The 18,484-nt window shown below is 60.9% G+C and overlaps 1 protein-coding gene and 1 long non-coding RNA gene across 11 annotated transcripts; one reads left to right on the forward strand and one right to left on the reverse strand.

Moving 5' to 3' along the window:
• Positions 1–85: 85 nt before the first annotated feature.
• LOC109495033 lies at positions 86–5,007 on the reverse strand. Of its 2 annotated transcripts, none has more exons than XR_006590921.1 (2): positions 3,646–5,007; positions 86–275 (listed from the first exon to the last, which is right to left on the reverse strand). It is a non-coding gene; the product is annotated as an uncharacterized LOC109495033 (long non-coding RNA). The 2 variants fall into 2 exon arrangements; XR_006590920.1 differs by lacking the exon at positions 86–275 and adding an exon at positions 1,284–1,477.
• A 158-nt stretch (positions 5,008–5,165) lies between these two features.
• MAFK (MAF bZIP transcription factor K) lies at positions 5,166–17,276 on the forward strand. 9 transcript variants are annotated; one of them, XM_045047367.1, is made up of 4 exons: positions 10,824–11,132; positions 11,532–11,676; positions 13,319–13,398; positions 14,725–17,276. In XM_045047367.1, the coding sequence occupies exons 2-4, from the start codon at positions 11,595–11,597 to the stop codon at positions 15,157–15,159; spliced, it is 597 nt and encodes a 198-aa protein (XP_044903302.1). In that variant the 5' UTR covers positions 10,824–11,132; positions 11,532–11,594; the 3' UTR covers positions 15,160–17,276. The 9 variants fall into 9 exon arrangements, with proteins under 9 accessions (XP_023102140.1, XP_044903304.1, XP_044903305.1 ...); XM_023246372.2 differs by lacking the exons at positions 10,824–11,132; positions 11,532–11,676 and adding an exon at positions 5,166–5,352; XM_045047369.1 differs by lacking the exons at positions 10,824–11,132; positions 11,532–11,676 and adding an exon at positions 5,486–6,737.
• Positions 17,277–18,484: the final 1,208 nt, after the last annotated feature.

The raw sequence follows: 18,484 nt of genomic DNA on the forward strand, positions 1-18,484 counted from the left end.
TGATGACCGTAAGAGCAGCAATACCCGAGGACTGAAAAGTTCCCCGGAGCCGAGGTTCCCAGGAGCGAAGATGTCACAATTCAAATACATTAAATGCGTTATATTTTTTTAAAGTTATTTTTCAAAAGCATGCATAATGCCTTAACAGTCACATCGCCCAACAGTTGCTTGGGACAGGGTGAACTTGAGGGTGTTGGCCAGTGCCTCAGCTGGGCTCCATCTAAATCAGGTCTCTATACGACGCGAGCGAGCGGGTAGTTTAACGACAGAGATTTCTACGGCAACAAAAGACAAAGGTTAATACTTCAAGCAAATTACAAATTCAGTTTCTGAGTTTGGAGAGCGGCCAGTTGAGTTTGCAGACGTCGGGGTTGGAGACTCTTCAGATGAGGCGAGCGCAGGGCAGTGGTGATCTGACCCGTTTCTCTGGCTTGCGGCATGAATGTGCCTGGGGATCTTTCCAAGCAGTCACACGGCCCCAGGCACGGGTCGCCGTCCACACACGAGCTGTTGTGCTGAGCTCTCCGAAGTTGACATCGAGTTGTCCAGCGTTGGGCAAAGGACGGTTTTAGTTTCATAAAGATTCCAAGTCCAGAGAATGGGAGAATTGGAAATGTTAGTTTGGAAAATTCTAGCCAAATTTTGGAGGAGACCGGAAGAATTCAGGATGCAGTCCAGATTACAGGTAGAAAACAAAATCTCAGAGACAAGAAACAGCACTAGAATCTGATATCCACAAAGATGTATTATCGAAGCCTATTTTCTCTCTGTAATCATCCCCTGTCTATCAAAGATAACCACAGTAAGACTAATTTGCTTGCAAATTAAGACTGTTTCCAAATACTTGGTATGATTATTTACATAAGTACACAGGAATAGTGATTGATCACATAGGTGCTTTTCAAAAATGTTTATTTATTTGTTTTTGAGAGAGAGAGAGAGAGAGAGAGAGAGAGAGAGAGAGAGAGAGAACAGGGAGGGGCAAAGAGAGATGGAGACACAGAATCCGAAGCAGGCTCCAGGCTCTGAACTGTCAAGGCAGAGCCTGAAGAGGGGCTCAAACCCGTGAACCATGAGGTCATGACCTGAGCCAAAGTTGGATGCTTAACCAACTGAGCCACTCAGGCGCCCCCTTATAGGTGCTTTTAAATCTACTTTGCTGGAATGTTTCATAAAGGAACTCAGATTAGACTTTCAAAAGCATCTCCAGGCCAGGAAGCCAAGCCAGTTTTGTCTTGTTATAGGGAGAACAGATTATTTTTAAACTTATGCAAACACACATATTGTCATGAAAAATAAGAGTATTTAATTAAAAAATAAAACAATTTAAAAAGAGAATAGTAAGAGTTTCTAATTTCTGGAGGAGTGGGGGGAGGGGGAAGAAAAATGTTTCAACCTTTGTTGCAAAGATACACTTTACCAAACTGTTGTGAGTCATAGATAACTTCAGACAGAGGAGAAAAAGGATCCTTTACATCTGGAAAACAAGACATTAAAGAACCAGCAACGCTGTAAATGAAGTCGTCCAAATTACAGTCATCTCTATCAGTTTGTTCAGTGTTTTGTAATTAACAAAATTGTTTTGCTTCATCTTGAGTTAGCGGCTTTACGACTCAGTCAGTTTTCCGTTAAAGTTTCAGAAATCCTCACTCAGTTCAGTGCTATGGTCTTGAGGTTTTCAGAGAACTTGCATTCTGGACTGCTTGTTAGGGTTGTTCCCATGAATGTCTTTGTAAAGGAAGCATTTTTGCAGGAACGTTTTTTGTGAAACCATCAGAATAAAACAGTAAGTGTCTGTAAATGGCAAAAGGCTTAAAAATGGCCATGGTTAAAGATGTAGTGAGAGTTCATTATAATGCCTTTGACAAGGAAATTTGGTTCTTATTAAAAAAAAAATATGTTCATTTTTGAGAGAGACAAAGAGAGAGAGAGAAAGAGCAAGCAGGGGAGGGGCAGAGAGAGAGGGAGACCCAGAATCTGAAGCAGGTCAGCACAGAGCCTGATGTGGGGCTCGAACTCACGAACCCTGAGATCATGACCTGAGCTGAAGTTGGATACTCAACCGACTGAGCCACCCAGAAGCCCCAGAAATTTGGTTATTTTATGTGACATACATTTTAAAACAATAACCTGAATTATGACATAACATTATAGCAGGACATGTCAGACTTTAAGAATTTCATAGAAATTCTGGAATGCTTATATTACTAACATATATTTATACAGATACCAGCTAAAGACTTCATTTTTTATTTGACAATGCTTCCCATGGAATGTAACAAAACATAATTTGTTCAGCATCTCTTTTATAAGGAGAGGGAACAAATCTTTTGAGATAGTCTAGGGATCCTTTTTAAAATCCCAAAGTTAGTTTGGGGTCAAAAGGACTTCATTTAGAATTTGATATGTGAGAAATTTGTCAAAAATAGCCAAAGGTTTAAAACACGTGATCAAACAGGATCAGAGTTCACTGTGAAAACAGTAAAGTACTTAGTTATTCATTCCTACCAAGTGACAATTAAAATTTCAGAGGCAGGTACAGAAAGTTACAGGGTTGCAAAAATGAAACTCAGTTCTTTTAATACAGAGGACTCAGTTATTTTCCTACCTAATCCGAGACTTGGTAAGGACAAAGCACATGAAATTATTTTCATAAAATACAGAATCTTTGCTTTGCAGGCAAAATACATTAAAAGTACAGAAACACCTTTGTTTACAATTTCTTGTTAGGGGCAGACTGACAATCTAAAAAAAAAAAATGTGATTTTAACAGCAAAAACCAAATTCTAATTTTGTACCATGTACTTTTGATATTAAAATTCTTTTTTTTTAATTTTTTTAAACGTTTATTTATTTTTGAGACAGAGAGAGACAGAGCATGAACGGGGGAGGGGCAGAGAGAGAGGGAGACACAGAATTGGAAGCAGGCTCCAGGCTCTGAGCCATCAGCCCAGAGCCCGACACGGGGCTCGAACTCATGGACCGCGAGATCGTGACCTGAGCTGAAGTCAGACGCTTAACCGACTGAGCCACCCAGGCGCCCCCCCCCTTTTTTTTTTTTTATTTTAAGTAGGCTCCACGCTCAACACAGGGCTTGAACTCACAACCCTGAGATCAAGAGTGGCATGCTCCATTGATTGAGCCAGCCAGGCTCTCCTAAAATCCTTTTTTTTTTTTTAAGTTAAATAAATCCATTCCAATCTTAGCTTGACTTCACATTAAATTCCTTTTTCAAGATCTCTTTCCACAAACCTGCAACATTCTTTAACCATTTAGATCTTGTCCTATCTTTTCCCCTTCTTATTCTGGAAAAATCATTTTAATTCAAGACAAAATTACTTCCTTTCTCCCTTACCCCCCCCCCCCAAAAAAAAAACCAAAACCAAAAAAAAAAAAAATAACAACAAAAACCCATCTCCTTCATACCTTATTCAAAAACAAGAGAGAGAAAATGGAATGCATTCTTTGATTGGCAAACAGAAGCTGCTAAAGGACAAAATGACTCCAAAACACAGCTCCAAAAGGGTCCTTACAGGATGCAAATAGAGAGTCTTGCACACAAACACTGGCCATCTGAGCAGGCATGCACAATAAAGTTGGGCAGCTTAGAACCTAAGAGAGAGAGCTCAGATTCGAGAGACTCACCTTCACTCTTCAGGGTCGACAAGAAAGTGGTGAGCTCAGTGGGCTCTGTGGGTGCCAGGGTCTGTTTGCTCAGCAGCCTCGGGGTCTGTGTGTGGGGTGGGGGTGGGGGGCTGTCTTCTGTTTGAATCCCACTTCTGACACCATGAAACGTCAAAAGTCCCTATGTAACAGAAGTAAATAAAACCAACGAATGGCCAAAGCCGTCATGATTGAGTTTGTTGTGTATACACCAAAAAGACAGTTGGAAAAGCCGGGAACACTCAAACCAAAACACGGAATGGGGCTCAGGGGGGTGTCCTTAAAGAGCAGCTTCTATGGTGAGAAAGCACAGTGTTCATTCTCCACAGGGATTGGTTTTCATATCAGAATTTTCCTAAGCGATGGAATTGGCTAGTGGCCCTTCCACATCAACCTCGGAAAAGAGAGTAAGCTTTGCTCCTGATTTTCAGAGGCACAGCAAGAAATGACTTGGGTCAACTTAGCCTTGCAAAATCCGCTACCTTCAGCTTCGTTGGTATGACCAAACTGGTGGTGTCTGTTCAGGGAGTTTGCAAGGTTGGTCTCTGTTTGTTTTGGATTTTGACAGTGGGGTCCTCTCTCCAGCTCTGTCCTCCACCTGGGACAGGACCAGGCTGCTCGCTCCTGGAGGAGCCGGGCCCTGATCTGAGGCCAGAACATCCTTCCGTGCCTGCCTTTGCTGGGCCTGTGTTTCCCCACTGAAACCATGAGCTGGGGCTTCAGCTGGGCACCGTTCCCCAGGCTCCTGAGTTTCTGAGACTTTCACAGAGGATGTAGGTCAAAGCCATTTATCACCATTTCACCTTGCTGTCTTTCCTATAATGGAGAAGAATCCTCCTTATCCAAAGAGAAATTCCTGGGGATGTCTAAGGCCCGGGGTGGAGGCAATGCCAGGTGCCCTTCCCTCATTTGCAGGGCCTGCTTGCCCTCGGACAGGGTGGTGGGCACTGTGATGCATTCACTCATCTCCTGTGATAGACACCGCGACCCTGAGGCTGGCCCTAGCGTCGAGCGCCCCGTCCTCGGAGAGCGAGCGTACTCCAGCTCGACTCCCTTTGTCTCCCGAGGGCTCTCATGGGGCTGAGGGCCCGCGCGCCCGGCCACCTGGGAAGTAGGTGCTCAGAGAGAAGGGCAACGAGGCCAGGGAGCGCCGTTGTGGGCAACAGGGGTGCTCCCGGGCAGGCTTCCTCAGCCGGAGGACTGTCACTACGCGGGGCGCACGACACCTGCGGGCACAGGTGCAGGCGCGGGGGCGGCGAGCCGGCGGCTCCCGCAGCCGCAACACTGCGGGATCCGGAACAGCGACTCGGGTGGCGCGCGGGCAGCGGTGGACGAGGGGCGGGGCCTAGGGGCGGGGTCTAATCATGGGCGGGGCCGAGGGTCGGGCCGGGCGGCGGCGGCGCGCGGTGGGCGGGGCCGCGGACGGGCGGGCCGGGCGGCGGCGCGCGGTGGGCGGGGCGGCGTGACGCGCGCCGACGCCGATCCCGGAAGCGGTGTCAGATGCTGGGGAGCCGGGCGGGCGGGCTGGCGGCGGGCGGCGGGGGGGACTTGTTGTTCTTCGCGAAGTCGGAGCCCCAGCGCGCGGCCGAGGCGGCGGCCGAGAGGAAGCGCGAGAGTGAGCGCGAGCGCGAGGAGAGCGCGTGCCCGCGAGGAGCCGCCGCGCGCCCGCGCCCCCCCGCGCGACGCCAGGTGAGGAGCGGCCGCGTCGGGCCGGTCCGGGGCCGGGGGCCGGGGCGGGGGCGGGTCGGGGCCGCGCGCCGCTGAGTCACCGGCGCCTCGGACCCGCGGCGAAGTTGGGCGGGACCCCGAGACCCCGGCCCGCGCACCTGCCGTCAGGTGCCCAACCGCGAGCGCGCCGCGCGGGCCGGGGCTTTTCTTTCTCGGGCCCGGGAGCGCGCCCCCGCCCCCCGCCCGCCCCTTGTCCGAGCCGGAGGCGGTGCCCCCCGCCTCCACCCCGGGCGGGCGGCCTAGGGAGCCCGGACGTTCCTGCGGGCCCGGCGCCCCTGCCCTGCCCTGCCCTCCCCACCTGCTTCGCCTTTAGCCCGCGGAGGTCCGCTGCGAGGCGGGAAGGCGGGGGCGAAAATACACGGCCACGTGCAGGGGAGCGCGTGGTCGCGCAGGGCCCACCCGGCCGCGTCCACCTGGGTGCTTCCGCCGGCTCGGCCGGTGCTGCCCTGCCCGGCGGTGGCTTCCACCCGCGCTCCGGGGGAGGGGGCGGGAGGGCAAGGAGAAGGGGACTCATGACCGATGTCACGTTCTGAGCAGCTGACCTGCCAGGGGTGCCCCGGAGGGAGGCCCTGATGTGGAAGCTTTGGGTGGGGAGGGGGACAGGGCGAACGTGTCCCTTCTCCCGAGCCCCGTGGTTCTCAGTTTTCTCATCGGTGAGTGGGGGGCTCCACCTCCTCTAAGTCGGACCGCGGCTTCCTCTGTGATCCTGCCGCGTTCGGGACACAGTGTGCCAGGGTGCCGGCTTCCGCACACCTTTCCGGGAGCCTGGGGAGGGTACAGGAAACGTGTCTCTCTCCACCTAGGTCTCCCTTAGGTAAAAGAAACCGCTCTGCCTGCTGTCTCTGATCGTACTGCTCCTCGCCACGTGTTGTGGCGTCTTTTGACAAAGACTCCACATTGGTGGAGTTGGTGTTTGGGGCCGCTGGAAGTTCCTGCTCTCCGAGCTGTGTTAATGATTATGCTGCTGTTTACCTGTCGCGCCGCTCTCGTGGCGGGGGCAGAAGTGCTCCCCTGCCAAATGAATTGTCAGTGTGGAAGATCCGGCCACCTTCCCTCACCAGGTGCCGGCCGGGAAGCTCCCTGGTCTCGAACACCCACGCCCCACACAGCAGATAGAGTCAGTGGGTTCCCGCAAGCGTGGCTTGGGTGTCCCTTCTCCCTGCCCCTTCTCCCTTATTGGCCTCGGTGAGGATTTGCCCTTACAGCCCTCACTGCACAGGTATCTTGATAAAGCGCAGCCGTGTGCCCGGCCGTCTCAGATCTGCCGCCTTCTGGGGCTGGGCTCTTTAAAGAGCGTCCGTCTAAGCAGGTGGGAGGGGTCCGGAAGCTGACGGTGGGCTGTGCAGGTAGGTGAGACTCGCTTGCCAGCCTCTCTCGCTTTGCTTTGCGCTTTGCGGGTAGCTGACACCTCTGGAGGACTTCCCTCCCCAGGGCAAACCAGTGGGAATGCTTGAGTTTGAGCTCCTTAGAGGGGGTCTGCTTTGAGAACTTAACGAGGGGATCTCTCCTGGTTCCAAAATGAAGTTTACTAACTCGAAAACACAAAGCAAGTCTTCTCTCCGGAGCGCACTTGCCTTCCGCGCTTGAACGGAGCTGGACTTTAAGGGACGCGTTCCAAGTTCAGCCTCACTCACTTTCAAGGTGGTTGCTAAAAATGGGAGTTGAATCGGGGCTCCTCGGGGAAGTTGGTTCCGGGGCTCGCTGCGTTCCAGCCCCATCTCCAGCGCCCGGGCTGTGCTGAGCGAGGCCGCTTTCCGGACGTTCTCCGCGCCCCTGTCCACCGCGCTGTCCCTCTCGGGGCTCCGGTAGCTGAGAGTCTGTTTACCATCTCGGGCGGCGGACAAGTCCTGCCCGCGTCCTGGCTGTTCCCGAGTCTAAAGGTTTCTGGAGTGGACTTTCTGGCTTAGGGTCCAGTCCACACGGGAAATGGAACCCGGGCAGCTGTGAGCGTTCTCTGTGTGGCTGTTCCTCGGAGCAGTAAACAGTGACTCACCCTCCCCTCTGCTCCCCGCCTCCCTGCTCCCTGCTCATGGAAGATGCGCTGCTCCCGTGTTTACTTTTGCTTTTTGTCAGTCATGTTTCCTCTTTCTTGCAGTTTCAGGAAATTGAAAGTGTTGTCTTCAAATCATAGAACTTCAGAACGGGTAGAAATGAACGTAGGGATCGTGTCATACACGTACCCCCCACCCCCACCCCATTTTACCCAAGGACACCAAGCCCGAGGCCTCGGTACCTGGCCTGCGGCCGCGGAGTCTGACATCCGGGGTCTGGGGTGGCACCCTGCCTGCTTTTCTGCGCTGCCTGTCGGCTGCCCTGGATGAGGGGAGGCTGGAAAGGTATTGAGGTGGGGCGCCCAGACCCCGCTGCCCTCGGGTGCCGTGCTGACGCACGTCCCCAGGCAGCGTGCCTTTCACTCGCCAGGGGGTGCGGGGAGCAGGTGTAGGTGAGAATGTCCCCCGCCCTCCATCCAGCAAGGGAGGCGAGCCTTGGACGGAAAGATCAGGACCAAGTTTTGGGCACGGCCCTCGATGGAGGCTCAGGAGAGGGTGTCCGCCTACCACGGGGAGAGCAGGAGGGGGCTTTGGTGAAGCAAGGGCTGGGGAAGGAGGGTGGGAGCCCAGCACAGACAGAGGGGGAGGCTTGGAACGCAACAGGTGGTCCAGGCAGTGAGGGGCTCAGGAGGGACTTCAAGCAGGGGGTTTTTCTACCACCTTGAGGTGCTGCGTTTGAGGGACCGAGGTCCAGACGGAAGAAGCTGGGGCCTGAGCCAGGGAGTCCTGGAGGGCCAAGTCCAGCAGGCCCGGCTCAGCAGGTGGCCACGGAAGGAGGGACAAGGTCTTGGGGGCGACTGCTGCGTGAACGGCGTGATGGGTCATCACCTGAGCTGGAGACACAGGAGGAGGGCGGGTGTGAGGACAGGACACGTTTCTGGGGTCTGTCAGACTCGCAAGCTGTCTCAGCCTGGCTGCACGTGGAGGTGGGGGGCTGGTGGGACCCCTGGGCAGCTGTGGAGCGAACAGAACCCCAAAGGGGAGCTTAGAGACAGAAGGACCACCCAGAGGGGGGCCAGAGGAGTGGGGGGCCAGGGCGTGGCCGGGGAGGTGAGCCGCTCGGCCCGCTGTCAGCCTGGCAGCCGCCTGAGTCACCTCTGGACAGAGCCAGGATGACACAGCTTCCTCGAACCGCAAACACAAGGTGACCAGACGTCCTCCGAGCCAGGCAGACAGTCGTGTCTTGCCGGAGGGCGGCCGGCCAGGGCCGGCCTGCAGGCTGGGTGTGGGCCGGGCTGGTGGGGGGCCCGGCAAGGAGCGGCAGGACGCACCCCCACGTCGAGGGAGCCGGATGGGACACGGACACCCAGTGTCTGGGGTGGGCGGGGCGTGGGAGCCCTCCCGGTCCTCCTGGGGCCCGTCTTCGGTCGGGTGAGGCGTCAGCGTATGGGGCGCGCTGGCCGTGCTGACCTTTGCTCGCGGGGCAGGTGTGTCCTGTGGCGCTGGCAGGAGGGGCGCTCGGCACCCCCGGGACAGAGGCGGTCACATCAGCGTGGCTTGTGCCTTTGGGGTTTGCACCCATCGGGGGAGCGCAGACGTGCTCCAGGACAGAGCCCCTTCCTCCCTGCCTGTTTGCCCCCTGCCCCCTCCCTCTCCCTGGACCTGCCGCCCTGGGAGAGCCGGTGTGGAACAGTCATCTGGGAGGGCCGGGTGCAGCCGGCCGGGGAGCGGTGGGCGCCCTCACTCCACACCGAGCGGGAACAGGTGTTTTCTGAGACCCCCCCCTGCTAGGTGCCGGAGCTGTGGCTTCCTGTGCACGAAGCTCCCCGTCTAGGCTGGTCTAACCGACCTAAGAGCCCCGTGAGACTCTAAACCCCCTTTTCTGCCACACCATCTAGACCCAGGGCCGTTTGGCTGCGGCCATTGCTGCCGTCAGCCACCTGGCTTTACCGGTGGAGAAAGCGTCCCCCCGGGCCCCGAGCCTGGGTCCAGCCCCGCGAAGCGGGGCACAGCGCAGCGGGGATGACCCAGGGCCGTGAGTCGCCCCAGATGAGCTGCGTCAGACGACGGGCGAGCGGTACACGTTTGCTGGGGGGGTAGAGGGGGTGAGATCCTGGCCTCTGGAAGGGTGGTCCCGTTGTTCGTGGGCCTCGGGAGGGAGGGCCGGCACCGGCTCCCTCACTTACTCTCAACCGTGCCGTCCCCAGAGCCGGGCCCCGTCCGGGCTGCTGGCACGTGTCTTTTAGAGCGGTCTCTGCCTTAACCTCGTGTAGGGGCGCGTCAGAGCGAATTTCTGCCGTTGGGTTGAAAACCGACCTCTTTAGTTGGGGAAGTGGTCGCCTGAAAGGTGTTCCAAGTTAGAAGTGCTGACTGCGCAGACTTTTTGACCAGAAGCTTCTGGAGGGCTGTGAGAGACTGTCGGTGCTCTCACTGGGTGGATGGACGGGCAGGCGGGCACGGAGGAGGCCCACCCCCCCACCGGCTCCGGCCACTGAGCCGCTCCCGCGACTTGACCGGAGTTCAGAAGAGCCGGCGGAGAGCGCGGGCTGCGTGCACGGCCCGGCTGGCGTTGCCTTGACCGATGGTTGTGGGGCCCGATCCCCGGAGCGACCCCTCGTGAAGCTGCCGGGGGCAGGGTGGGTGATTTCTTACACGGCGACGGGGCGTCCGGCCTGCGGCGGGAGGGGAGGGAGGCCGAGTGGCTGGTGCACCTGCCTCTCGGGCTGTGGCCTCTCACCCCGGCTGGGTTCCCCCCGAGTCTCAGAACACAGTTCTTCCTGTGTGCACTCTGGTGGCCGTGGAGGTGGCCTGAGGTGCAGCGGTTTATAAATACACGTCTTAAGGCAGTTGTTTTAAAATCCTTTGTTTTACACACCGTCCCAAGCGCCAAACTTCTCTCTGAGCCTGTTTCCAGAAGCTGCCGGGTTTTTGCCTTTCGTGCAGGAAGCGACCTCGGGTCACTACTGCGTGTACCTCGTGTGGCTTGGGTAGAGGTGAGCCCTCGTGCTCTTACTGTCCGGGTACTGAGATCTCGCAGGTAGGGCAGCCGGGCCAACCCTGCGCTCCCGGAGCCCGGCCCCTGAACCTGCAGCCCAGGTCTGCGCACCGCCTCTCGAGGCGGGAGGACACTCCTGTTTTCCGTCAGCCGGCCGAGACTTCCTGTGGGGCGGGTGCCTGAACAGGGGGCGGGAGCCAAGACCTGGTCCGCCCGAGGCCGTGGGGGTCGTGTCTTCGAGCGCGGGGCCGTGGGGCAGTGTCTGCTCCTGCCTGGGGCTTGCTCACCTGGCCCAGGGTCTCTGGCTTCTGGAGGGTGCCGGTCCAGGCCCCCGGAGCCCTGGGGGTTGAGAGGGAAGCCCCCCCCCCCCCCCCAGTCAGGGCGTCTCCTTGAGTCACCTGCTCGGCTCCGCCGAGGCCTTGGCGAGGTGGACAGAACCTGGGGCCCCTGGTTCTGATGCTCTCATTTCCAGAGGAAGAGCGTAAGGCCGACAGAGAGAAGAGCTTTGCTGGCTTTTTCTCCAGGTTCGTGTCTCCGTTTACTCCTGTTCTCTCAGGCCTCACGTTGTTCTTGTTGGACAGAAGGTCTGAGAACTGCAGGAAGTCCCCGGAGGTCAGACCCCCTCGTGGCGCCCTCCCGCAGAGAGGCATCCCTCCTCGCTTGGAGCCCAGGCGGGCCCGGGGGTCCCGCTTCTCCCGTCTCTGCCCGGGCTCTTGTCTGTGTCCTGCCCGCAGAAGGCCAGGCAGCTGGGCAAGGTGGGTTCAGAGCTGGTGGACTTAGGGCTTTCCCCAGGTGACCTTGACCTTGCAGACCTGCCAGCCGACCCTCGTAGGTCTGTGTGGAGGGGAGGACGCGGAGCCCAGTCCTGTGTAGCTCCTGCTTACCTGGGCCTCCCCGCCCCGTGCTGTCACAGAGGGCAGGTCCCCAGAGGGGGCGGGGCGTCCCTGCCCTGAACGCAGCGCTGTGGCCCGGGGTCCTGGCTGAGCTGGCCCATCATGGGCCGGGTGGGGGGGATGGTGAGGCACAGAAACCCCTGTCTGGTAGGGGTCTGAGCGGAGGTCCCTCCTCCGCTGGGGCCGGGCGGGCTGGGCGGTCCGTGCAGGGTGGGAGGGCCTTGGGTCTGTGGGAATGTGAGCTCCTCGCTCTGTAAACAGGCGTGACTCACCACACAGCTATGCCCTGGCGGCCCAGGCCCTTGTGCGCTGACGTGTGCTGGAATGACACCCGGCCACCCCTCCTGCTCCCGTGGAAAAGTTTCTCATGGCTCTCCCCGCCGCCTGGCTCCTGCTGGCCCTCCAGGTGGCTTCTCTAGCATGGCTTTGACCCCGGGACCTGGAGGGAGGGGCACTCAGCGGGCCCGCCCTGCCCCTGCAGATGCTGGGGGTCAGGCCGCTGTCAGGAAGCAGCTCCTGTCTTCCCGCTGGGGTCACCCCACGCTGTAGTGCGTCTGCCTCCCGCGCGTGCGTGGGTGGCGCGGAGGAGCCAGAAGCCTCCTGAGGGTGCCCCTGGCCCCGGCCCTGCTGCTGTCCCGCTCTCCATCATCCGTCGTCAGTGCCTGGGACAGTGGCCGTGTTGCCAGAGGCAACAGTGAACCAGGGGGTTCGGTGGCCCGGGTGCTGAGACCCGGGAGGCAGGTGGGCTGTTGGGGGCGGGTGGCGTCTAGGCTGTGCCGTAGCAAGGGTCCTGGGGCTGTGAGCGAAGGAGGGGTGGAGACCGTCCACCCGAGCCCCACTCACCCCCAGGGTGAAGGCTTTGGTGCGGCTCCGTCTCTGGGGCCCGGGTCCCCCCCTTTCCCCCGTGCGTTTTCTGATGTTCTCTCTGCTCAGTTCACCTTGCCTGGCGTTTGGAACGTGGACCCCGGTTCCTAAGCCAGCTACAGAATGTGCCAGCACGTCTAGAGCCCGGGCCCTCCCGCCCCCCACCCCAGCCGCCGGGGCACACTGGTTTGTTTACTGTCCCACAACCTGTGATGTCTGCACCGGCCTGCCCAAAGCCATTGTTGCTGTGGGCTTCTCTGTTTCCATGACGACCATCAGGGGCTGGCTACTTCCCAAGGTCGCCATGGCAACTATCAGAGGGGAATCATGCTTGGGATGCTTTGGCTGGCTTTTTCATGAATGATTAGAATGTGTGACACAATGCAGACGCCAAAACCAGAAGGGCGGGCAGCGGCGGGGAGGGGGGGTGCTGGCGGGCGGCGGGGACGGCTCCCGCCAGACAGCCGGTGAGCTCGCGCAGTGGCGGCCCCTACCTCCCGGATCCTGCGGGCCTCAGGTCAGGGCTGTGGGGCAGCCTAGGCGGGGGTGGTGATGTCACAGCTGCAGTGCCCTTTGCGGAGGTAGGTCTGCTAGGGAGGGTGGGGCTGCACCCGTCCCTGGGGGTGTGCTGGGCAAACGCAGGGGCTCCCCAAAGGGGCCCTTCCTCTCTGGAGCCGGGCGAGGTCAGGAGTCACGGGGGCTCTTGCCCGGGCAGGGTGCCATCCTGGGGGCCAGCGGTGCTCCTCGTGTGCCGGTGAGGCCGTTCTCGGGAGGGGGCTCTGGGTCCGTGCGCTCTGGCCCTTCAACGTGGCGTCCCGTGCCTCGAGGGTGCGAGCGGCTCAGCTCAGAGGGGGAGTCGGACGGGAGGCAGTGGCCGCCCGGGCCTGGTGCCCCCCAGGCGGGTGGCTGCCAGCGTGGGGGCCGGGGTGGGTCTGGGTTGCTTCGTGGGCTGACGCTGGACTGGGCAGCGTGGCCGGGATGCCCACCCTGCGGGGAGCCCCCTCAGTCCCGGCTGCCTCCTGTCTTGTTTCCGGGGGGACGTGGACCGAGGAGCCGAGCCTCCTTGGAGCGTCTCTGTGGTGGGGACGTCCCCGCTTCAGGTCACGTGCGACGGCAGCCGGCCCCGTCCCCAGCCTGGCCAGAACCTCACCTCACTCATTTCTGTTTCTTGTCTGATTTTCTAGATCCAGTTTCCAAGCCCTTCTGTTTGGGTGACTGTGCCCAGGTTATGACGACTAATCCCAAACCAAACAAGGCATTAAAGGTAAGTGGGGTGGGGGTGGGCAGACCCCGTTTCTGCCTCGGGCTCAGGCTTGGGAAAGGTCCATTCCGGCCCAGCAGCCCCTCTTTCCCAGGACTGCCCTGAGTGTGAAGAGGGAGGCCCTGTCCCCTGCAGTCGGGTGGGGGCTGTTGGCCAGCAGAGCTGTGCCAGGGAGCTGGGGACAGGATTGGGGGTTGTGGCCTCAGGAGATGTGGGCCCTGGCGTCCACGGGGATGGCCTCCTTGGGAGGGAGTGGCAGGTGTGGATCCCTGCCTGCTAGGACATGCTCATCCCCGGCCCCCAGGGGTGGGCAGCGTGGCCTCCGTCCCACAGTACCACCGGCAGGGCGTGTGTCAACCTCGGCACTCCTGCTCGCGGGGCCCGGCTCCGACCAGGCCCGGCGTGCTGCCTCCCCGGGCCCTCCCAGCTTCTGAGGCTGGCGTGGGCTCCTGGGTCGGCTGTCTCATCTTGGGAACAGAGCTGGGTCTGGCGGGACAGGGGACCTCCGTGCATTCGTGGGCCATGCATGTCGAAGCCCCTTCCGAGGCCCCACTTTGTCCGAGGGGTGTGGAAGGACAGGCTGCTGTGCCTCCCTGCGGCTCACCTGCCTGGGTCGACCCTGCTCACCTGCCTGGGTCCCCCGCTCACCTGCCTGGGTCCCCCCCCCCCCCAACTCACCTGCCCGGGTCCCCCCGCTCACCTGCCTGCGTCAGTCCCGGACACCTGCCTAGGTTCCCCCTTTCACCTTCCTGGGACCCCCCCCCCACCTCACTCACCTGCCTGGGTCCCCCCCGCACACCTGCCCGGGTCCCCCCGCTCACCTGCCTGCGTCAGTCCCGGACACCTGCCTGGGTTCCCCCTTTCACCTTCCTGGGACCCCCCCCCCCACCTCACTCACCTGCCTGGGTCCCCCCCGCACACCTGCCCGGGTCACCCCCGCTCACCTGCCTGGGTTCACCACCACCACCTGCCTGCGTCGGCCCCGCACCAGGCACTGGAGACTCACAGAGGGCTGCGCACGGGTGGGCCACAGCCTCGCAGGTTCTGGACGGCAGGTGGTAACCAGGTGAGGGGCAGGCGTAGCGGGGATCCCCGTCAGGGAGCCACCCGCGTTCTGCCGCGTGCGTGACGTCGGGAGGCCCCCCGCCCCGACGGAGGCGTGAGGGCCGGCTTGGGGGGCAGAGAGGGTGCCTCCGGGTGTTCCTGCTGCCCGGGACCAGGCTCTCGGCCACGCGGCCTCCGTTCCCGGGCAGACGCCGGGCCGCCCTCCGGGGCCCTTCCCACCACCCCCTCCTCCGCGCTGACCGCCGTGCCGCGCGGCCCCCGCAGGTCAAGAAGGAGGCGGGCGAGAACGCCCCGGTGCTCAGCGATGACGAGCTGGTGTCCATGTCGGTGCGGGAGCTGAACCAGCACCTGCGGGGCCTCACCAAGGAGGAGGTGGCCCGCCTGAAGCAGCGCCGGCGCACGCTCAAGAACCGCGGCTACGCGGCCAGCTGCCGCATCAAGCGCGTGACGCAGAAGGAGGAGCTGGAGCGGCAGCGGGTGGAGCTGCAGCAGGAGGTGGAGAAGCTGGCGCGGGAGAACAGCAGCATGCGGCTGGAGCTCGACGCGCTGCGCTCCAAGTACGAGGCCCTGCAGACCTTCGCCCGCACCGTGGCCCGCGGGCCCGTCGCCCCCACCAAGGTGGCCACCACCAGCGTCATCACCATCGTCAAGTCCGCCGACGTCTCCTCCGCCTCCGTGCCCTTCTCGGCCGCCTCCTAGTGGCCCGCCGCCGGGAGGGGGGGCGGGCGGGGGGCGCCCCCCCCCCCCGGGTGCCCGCCGGAGGGTCCGCGTGGCGCGGACCCCTTAACGCCCCAGTCGAAGCGCAGACTCCCGGCGGGGACGAGGCCGAGGGTGCGGCCGCAGATGGGGTCTGGCGAGCCCGCGGGCCGCACGCCTTCCCGCACGCACGCGCACGCACGCGCACGCACACAGCCGGCCCTCCCCCGGGCCCCGCCGGCTCTCCCCAGAAGGTCTCCGGGGGCGCGTGTCTTGCGCCGGGGGGCGTCGGGGCGTATGGAGGGAAGGTCCTCAGAAGGTCGCCGCCGGCCTTGTGGCCCGGATGGCAGGGGCTCTGTCTGCCACCCCTCCCGAGAGTGGCCTGTCGTGGTCCAGCGGCCGGTGCGGGCACCCCCTCCCTGCCCTGACTGAGCTCTGGGTGCCTGGGGAGGAGCCGTTGGTCCCCGGTGACGGACAGCACCCTGACCCTGCTTCAGCCCCACCAGAGGCCGGCGCCCCCGCGAGGCAGAGGGAGGGGGGGCTGCTCTAGGACTGCGCGCGCCTGGGGGCGTGCCTGCCGTGACACCCGCGTGCCGGCGGCGCGGGGCCTCGGAGGAGCGGGTTGGTCCGGGTGGTCCCTTGGGGGCCTCCGGGGTACACGTGCAGAGTTGCACGAGGACTCGGGAATTTCCCCTCTGTTGGACCGACCCCGGGGAGGTCCGCTGCGGGGAGCTGGCCGGGAGCCCTACGCAGGGAGGGCCGGCAGGGTCCGGGGCGGAAGCGGAGCTATCCCTGCCGAGCAGGTGGGAAGTCGGCGCGGCCTCGGGAGTGGGTTGTGGTCCCGCTGCCAGAGTGACCGGTGGAGTCCGAGGGTGAGGAGGGTGTGATGGCCAAGGAGGTGACGCTAGGCACCGGGCCAGGACCAGCCTTCTGGGGGCACCTGGGTGGTCTGTCGGTGCAGAGGACAAGGGGACGCGGCCACCTTGGTGCTTATTCCTCGCCTGAAACTTTTACCTGTTCTTTCTTTCTGACACTTGGAGCCCCTGATGACCTCGGTGACCTTTGCTGGGGCTCCCGGCTTCCTCTTGGCCTGTCCCCCCGCCACCTAGGGAGACCCCCAGCGAGCTGCAAGGCCCCTGTGCAGGAAGAGGCAGACTGGGCGGGACAGACGCCCGGAGAGCTCCCTACGGAAGACGTCTGGGTCTCTCCGGCAGCACTGCCGTGCGGCCTTGGCCTTGGCCTTGGCCTTGTCCTGGGGGAAGGTGAGGGGTCTGGGGCGTGCTGGATCCTTACGGAGCAAAAGGCCCAGCGTGTAAAAAAAAAATTAAAAAAAAAAAAAGCTGTCGATACCATAGCCATGGTAGGTAATCCACATTGGATATCAATAAGGACCACGGGGAAATATTTAAAAGAGAGAAAAGTATATATATATATAAAATTATATACACATTTTATCGTACAGATTTTTCGTAACTTTTTTCCTGTTTTTACTGTAAATCCCTAATCGAGCAGAGCTGCGGTTGGAGTAGGGGGGGTGGGGGCCGGGGGCTGTCGCCGCTGCCCGCTGCCCTCGGGAGTGCTGGCGCCCTGCATGCCCCCTCCCCCCCCCCCCCCCCCGCCCCTGTCCAGAGGGGGCTTCTGTCACCGCCCGGGGCACCTCGCCATGCCTGCCCGCTCCTGGGGACCAGGGGCCAGGGAAGGAAGACCGGAGCATTCTCTCATGCCTTTCCTCTCAGCTCGTTGAGATTTCATTGTCCCCGTTTTAATATATGGATTTGTTTTATTTAAAAGGCAAGGATCTCTGTCCCTTGGGTTTGTTTTCCTGATTCTTGTGCTTCAGACTCGGGGTCCTTCCCAAGGGAGGCAGACTCTGTCCCCCCGGGGGGCAAGGCCTCCCATTTCCTGGCCTTGGTCATTCAGCTGTTCCATTTCAATATTTATTTTTGTGCTGCTTTTATCGTGGTATAAATTATTGAGAAGAGACCCCACGTCGTGGTCCTTGTCCGTATGACGTGTGCCCCGCGCCTGCCCTGTCCCCTCACGGCCACCACCTAATTTATTGCTGTACATCTCTGCTGTGACGCTTTTGTACCTTTGCAATAAAGAGTTTTCTGGTTTCAGACCCGCCTGGTCTTCTGATTGGTGCTGTGGGTCGAGTCCTCGAGTGCAGGGGCCGTGAATGTGCTGGGCCGCTGCACCCCCCCCCCCCACATCCCAGCCCCCGACCCGGTCGCCCTCCCCTGCGATGGGTCTCCTTGGCTGTGGGGTCCGTCCGGTCAGCCACGGTGCGTGCAGGGGGTCAGGCTGGCAGACCTGGCCAGCTGGCCTTCTGAATGGTGGGCACCATCCCTGAGGGTCCCATCCACCGAGACCAGGAGCCCCCAAGCCCTTGGGCAGCCCTCCCTCTCCAGCTGGGGCTGCTCCCTCCCACCCCCCCCGGCGGCCTGTGCCCCCGTCTCAGGCCAGGTCTTACGGGAGGTGGGGAGAGAGACGTCCTGCCCGGGGTGGGCAGCGAGGTGCCCTGCCCGGTAGCCTAAAAGAAGTGGAGTGGAGGGCCCATCCTCTGGGGACGCTGTCCCCGCCTCACCGGTCTTCCCTTCCCACCTTAGCCGCCGAAGGAGGGCGGGCTGGTGGGTGCGGCCTTAGGGTCTCCAAGCCCCGCCAGCCCTCCTGCCACACCTCTGCCTGAGCTGACAGGGTGGCTTGTGGGCAGGGTGCTTCAGCGCCTTGGCTTTAACCTCTGAGTGACGGAGGGCCCGTTCCCTCCCCTTTGTAGCCGAGCGCTCCCTTCTGTGAACTTGGCAGGGGGCCCGGTGTGCCAGCACAATGGGGTCACCATGGCCCACGGCTAAGCCAGACGCCCCCGAAGCCCGGCCTGTGCCTCCTGCGAGAGCCCTGGGGCGGCCAGGTGACCGCAGCGGGCAGCAAGCTTGGGGGTATGAGCTGGGGAGGCACGGACCCCAGCCCTGTTCCGGGCCCCTGGGAAGTCAGAGGTACCCCTCTGCCCCGCCCCGGCCACCCACCTCTCCAGGCTGCCTCCTCGGGGTTGGATTGTTGGGGCCATTTCCCACACGAGAGCACGGAGGCCAGGACAAGTTAGATAAGCCTGGCCCTGGCCCTGTGCGGTGGGGCCCAGAACCGGAAGCCGGCCCTGCTGTCCTAGGTGGTGAGACGGGCCTCCTTCCCCTCCTCCTCCAGAGCACCCAAGCTCCCCCCTGGCGGACGAGGCCGGTGACGGGGGTGCAGTGGCTTTGACCTTGAGGCTCTGTGCTCCCCTGTGGGTGTCCAGGAGAAGCGGGGTCTGGTCTGGGCAGAGGTGTCTGTAGGG

This window comes from Felis catus, chromosome E3 (assembly GCF_018350175.1).
Source record: "Felis catus isolate Fca126 chromosome E3, F.catus_Fca126_mat1.0, whole genome shotgun sequence".
Lineage (NCBI taxonomy): Eukaryota > Metazoa > Chordata > Mammalia > Carnivora > Felidae > Felis > Felis catus.